This window comes from Penaeus vannamei, chromosome 43, assembly GCF_042767895.1.
Source record: "Penaeus vannamei isolate JL-2024 chromosome 43, ASM4276789v1, whole genome shotgun sequence".
NCBI classification, from domain to species: Eukaryota; Metazoa; Arthropoda; class Malacostraca; order Decapoda; family Penaeidae; genus Penaeus; species Penaeus vannamei.
The window spans coordinates 11214463-11216962 of NC_091591.1; the positions used below are offsets into that span (position 1 = coordinate 11214463).

The 2500-nt window shown below is 46.0% G+C and overlaps 1 protein-coding gene across 1 annotated transcript in view; it reads left to right on the forward strand.

The window, feature by feature from the left end:
• Nucleotides 1-216: 216 nt before the first annotated feature.
• Nucleotides 217-2500, forward strand: part of LOC113826666 (SR-related and CTD-associated factor 4) — a 2625-nt gene continuing 341 nt past the window's right edge. Inside the window, exons 1-3 of the mRNA XM_027379557.2 lie at nucleotides 217-407; nucleotides 703-830; nucleotides 1816-2500. The exon at nucleotides 1816-2500 is cut by the window's right edge and continues 341 nt beyond it. Of these exons, the coding sequence (XP_027235358.2) occupies nucleotides 350-407; nucleotides 703-830; nucleotides 1816-2349 (720 nt within the window). The 5' untranslated portion in view covers nucleotides 217-349 and the 3' untranslated portion in view covers nucleotides 2350-2500. The remainder of the gene's footprint in view (nucleotides 408-702; nucleotides 831-1815) is intronic.

Here is a 2500-nt window from a genome sequence, read left to right on the forward strand (position 1 = left end):
GTGTGGATTCGTGACAGCAAATCCACTCGGAGACCATTAATCCCGCCGAGACCTCTGTAGGGCGGCTTACCTCCTAATATAGCGAGCGGTCAGCGTACGCAAGAACGAGCGTCACTCTCTTGCGCCGGAAATGTTCCCGCCTCCGCAACCCTCGGTGCCCGGTCCTCCCCGCCGGCGACCTTTGGCATCTCACGCAGCACATATATACCCTGGCGAGACACGCTGGGGTATCAGTGTTTGACCGAGAAGCACTTTGCATACTCGAAGGAGAAAGCGAACTTGACCGTCCAGTGCTGGTTTATTTCCGAGGTTTATTTTTGGTCGTGACAGCGTGAAAGTTCTCGCCAAGATGAAGATGCTGGTGATGTTTTCATTCCTCGTGGCCTGTGCTGTCTCCGCTCCCCAAGGTGAGATTTCTTATTAATTAGTGGGTCAAGATGGAGGAATTTGCAATACGAGTAACGCCAAATTATCGCACCTTTTGTGCAGTCATAGACGTAAATCCATAGTTTATTCCTCCGTTTTCTGTTCACATTCACACCGAAATTTCGACACTCGTTTTAACACGTAAGTCGAACGTTCTCCAAAACCCAAAATAACCTAAGCTATCCACGCAACATTCACTTCCTCATATCCTCAATCACATTAAAATCCACCTTCCACATATACCTAAAAATAGCCCGTTCTTTTGCCTCATCACAGGTGGACGATCCACAAACTTCCTCGTGGAATACCGCGACAGGAAACCGAGCGTTCCCGAAATCGAAGTGATCCCGGTGGACGCATCCGAACCCGAGAATCCGTCGGCAGGACTTTACGAAATTAATGAGGTAAGTTGTTCTTGCAGGGACAAAATGGACTTATTATAATGAGGCACTATATTCAAAGATGACCAGATGGCCCCTTGTAGTGATAAAAGTTTATTATAATGAGGCACTATATTCAAAGATGACCAGATGGCCCCTTGTAGTGATAAAAGTTTATTATAATGAGGCACTATATTCAAAGATGACGAGATGGCCCCTTGTAGTGATAAAATTAGTTTATTATAATAAGGCACTATATTCGAAGATGAAATAGGGTGGCTCCTTGCAGTGATAAAATGGACTTATTAAAATGAGGCACTATATTCGAAGATGACGTTGGGTAGGCCCTTGCACTGATAAAATGGACATTATAATGAGGCACTATATTCGAAGATGACGAGATGGCCCCTTGTAGTGATAAAAGGAGCTTATTATAATGAGCCACTATATTCGAATATGGCATCAGGTTGGCTCTTGCAGTGATAAAATGAGTTCATTATAATGAGGCACTATATTCAAAGATGACGTTGGGTAGGCCCTTGCAGTGATAAAATGGACATTATAATGAGGCACTATATTCGATGACATAGGATGGCTCCTTGTAGTGATAAAATGATGTTTATTATAATGAGGCATTGCATATTCAAGGATGAGACAGGGAGGTCTTTGTAGTGATATAATTAGCTTCTCATAACGAGGCGCTGTATAGTCAAGGATGTCATAGGGTGGGTCATTACAACGATAAAATGAGTATTTTAAAGATAGGGCACTGAATATATGAGGGAAGCTCCTTGCAGTGACAGAATCATTGTATAGAAAAAAAATAGAGGCACAGTATTGCAAGGTAGAAATAGGAAAGTTATATATGCATGAAGTTAAAATATATGCGTTAGATAAATCAGAACAAAATATGGGTTGTCTCTTTTTCGCAAATCTTCCGTTTTTTTTGTTATTATCATTAATAATTTTATTATTATTATAATTAATCAATTTCCTTCTCCACTTCCAGATCACCCCGAAAGAGACCCCCACGACCAGCTGGTTCAGGAGGTGGCTGCGTCGCATTTTGGGTCGCAAGCCTTCCACGCCCACCACTCTCGCTCCCACGCCCACTGCGCCCGCCACCACGACCCCCCGCCCACGCAGCCTCCACGGGGACACGGACGTCAACTACCTCGGCCCCATTCCCCGTGAGAATCCTGACGCAGAGATCTTTGACATCGAGCTCGTGAGAGAAGATGCGCTGAGACACTCCTCCGGCCTCGCCCAGCCGATGATGTCACAGCCAATCAGATCGCAGCCGATGATGTCACAGCCCATCAGATCGCAGCCGATGATGTCACAGCCCATCAGAGCGCAGCCGATGATGTCACAGCCAATCAGAGCGCAGCCGATGATGTCACAGCCCATCAGATCGCAGCCCATGATGTCACAGCCAATCAGAGCGCAGCCGATGATGTCACAGCCAATCAGAGCGCAGCCGATGATGTCACAGCCCATCAGATCGCAGCCCATGATGTCACAGCCCCTGAGATCTCTCTGAGGTCGAGGGATGTGCCAGTCATCACGTCACAAGACAGCTTGACTTCATCCTCGCCACATCACAGAATCACCAAACGCTCACATCGGTCACTCACCACAAAGGCTATTCGATTCCCCTTCGTCTATTCTCTCCTTTTTTTTCCTTCCTTTTT